At 48.2% G+C, this 2222-nt stretch overlaps 1 protein-coding gene and 3 non-coding genes across 4 annotated transcripts in view; 1 reads left to right on the top strand and 3 right to left on the bottom strand.

The window, feature by feature from the left end:
• Window positions 1-80: 80 nt before the first annotated feature.
• The window catches only part of Pmar_PMAR013065 (hypothetical protein), a gene marked incomplete at its 5' end in the record, with an annotated part of 4997 nt that continues 2855 nt past the window's right edge, over window positions 81-2222 (top strand). Inside the window, 4 exons of the mRNA XM_002779942.1 lie at window positions 81-120; window positions 544-617; window positions 1253-1314; window positions 1754-1860. Of these exons, the coding sequence (XP_002779988.1) occupies window positions 81-120; window positions 544-617; window positions 1253-1314; window positions 1754-1860 (283 nt within the window). The remainder of the gene's footprint in view (window positions 121-543; window positions 618-1252; window positions 1315-1753; window positions 1861-2222) is intronic.
• On the bottom strand, window positions 411-482 carry Pmar_PMAR013064. Its single transcript has one exon. It is a non-coding gene; the product is annotated as a tRNA-Gly (tRNA).
• On the bottom strand, window positions 746-817 carry Pmar_PMAR013063. Its single transcript has one exon. It is a non-coding gene; the product is annotated as a tRNA-Gly (tRNA).
• Pmar_PMAR013062 lies at window positions 1471-1552 on the bottom strand. Its single transcript has one exon. It is a non-coding gene; the product is annotated as a tRNA-Leu (tRNA).

The raw sequence follows: 2222 nt of genomic DNA, 5'->3' as shown, positions 1-2222 counted from the left end.
CGCCACGCTATGATCCGCTCAGTAAGTCTCGAAGTAGGTTGCGGTCAAGGGGGTTTGTTTTGTGCCCAACGCGCAGCAGCATGCCGGGTGGTAAGAATCTGGAATTTCGGTTCGGGATGGGTAAGTCCGGTCGGTGAACCGTCTTCAGATGTACCCAGGTGTTGGCTAACGTTTCGTAACCTGCACTGGCCATGGTTCGAGAAAATTACAAGTTGGATGGTATTGCTGTGTTTGAGCTTAACGTCCAACATCGACAGAAGGGCTTAGTTAGCCTCGTCGTGCGGCTCAGAGGAGACTGATGTGTGCAGAAATGTAATATTCCCTGCGAGTGGTGCATAACTTCGTGTAAGTTGAGGCACTTGATGCCCATCTCCACATTTTCCACAACATTTGCAGACCGTTGTAAATACTGCGCCGCCCGAGAATTGAACCCGGATCATCCGTTTGGCAGACAGATGTCATAACCTTTAGACTAGCGGCGCGGATATCGTATAGTTGAGGGTCTACGCTAACCTCTGATTCGCTCAATAATTGATGTGATAGGTGGGTCAGGACTTCTGCGCCCAACATGCAGCAACATCTCGGTGATGAGCATCGGGAAATCTGATTCGGGATGGGTAAGTCCGGTCGGTGCACCGTCTTCAGAGGTACCCAGGTGTTGGCAAATGTTTCGTAGCCTGCACTGGCAATGGTTCGAGAAAGTTACTATATAGCAATACCATTCAGCCGAAGTTGAATGGTATACTGCGCCGCCCGGGAATTGAACCCGGATCATCCGTTTGGCAGACAGATGTCATAACCTTTAGACTAGCGGCGCGGATATCGTATAGTTGAGGATCTACACCACCCCCTGATTCGCTCAATAATCGATGCGATAGGTGGGTCAGGACTTCTGTGCCCAACATGCAGCAGCATGTCGGGTGGTGAACACCGGGAAATCCGATTCGGGTTTGATGGGCCTGGTCGGTGCACCCAGTTCGGTTTGAAGTCCAACGCCGACAGCAAAGCCTAGCCTCATCATGCTTCTGACATGTTTGATTATTATCCACTAAAGTTGCTCGTGAAGTTATTGAGGTCTGTTGGACGCTTGCCAGGCCTGGGGGACGCGATACTATTAGGTCATAAGAGACGTGACGTCACTATCCTCGGATCTTTGAGATCGCGACGCGGTCCGAGTTACGCGGATTGCTCTTCTACTCCACATTTGAACCTCTCTCACATGATATGAGTAATACCATGCGGATTTTATTAGGGATTCAGTCTATCGAAATGCGTCCCGTCGAGCCAAATGAAAACTGTGGACGAGCCCCTTGCGTGGGAAGGAGTGGCCATTTCATGAGCCATGACCTTACGGCGAGGAACTTTAGCTCATCATCATAGTCAAGCCAAGTCAAAGTCAGATAGTCTCACTGCATGTAGTTCTATATGCATCCCGTCGACCAGGCATGTGAACGAATAGGTCGATGAGTATGAGTGCTGTGAGGTTCGAACCCACGCAGACCATATCTAGTGGATCTTAAGTCCACCCCCTTAACCACTCGGGCAAACACTCTGATACTCAACACGTTCACGAAGTAATCTCAAATATTGATTCTAAAGACGCAAATGATCAATGAGACGGAGTGAATTGATAAGAGGATGCAAGAAGGTTACCGAATTCGGCAACTGGGATGAGTAACCTAGTTGAGGTTATAACCGAGCCTGTACACAAAACTCAATCGAAAGAGGCCTATTCATTCTCTTATTGCTCCAGAGGTGTCCTCCACGGACTGCACTCGTTCCCAAGCAAGACAGATTGTCGGAACGGTCTAATATATCACACCAGCGAGGTTATGTTCTCCGTAGCGTACCCTTGCTTGGGTGATCTCTGGTGAGTATCTCGTGTGTGATATCTATAACAGTGTTGTAACAACACTATGTCGGTGTAACTCGCTCGCGGACCTTTAGTGGGCAAACTTACGAGCTATTGCTGAGCTCACCATATTGACATCCAAGTTCTATCCGAAAAAAGAAGTCAACATAAATGCCCACATCAGGTCAAGTGTTTCCATCAATTCAAGAGCCAATAGCCTCTCTGAGGTTCTCGGGGCTTTAAGAATGTCAAGGTTCAAGTTCATGATCAGAAAGTGCCCACTAACAATCACTTACTCGACTTTCTTGAATTCGTCGATTTCACCACTCCTACTACAGCAACACAACTCTCGTTGAACAAACAGAAAAAC

The sequence above is a fragment of the Perkinsus marinus genome (genome assembly GCF_000006405.1).
Source record: "Perkinsus marinus ATCC 50983 genomic scaffold scf_1104296945006, whole genome shotgun sequence".
In the NCBI taxonomy this organism is placed as follows: Eukaryota; Perkinsozoa; order Perkinsida; family Perkinsidae; genus Perkinsus; species Perkinsus marinus.
This window is presented reverse-complemented; position numbering and strand designations above follow the sequence as displayed.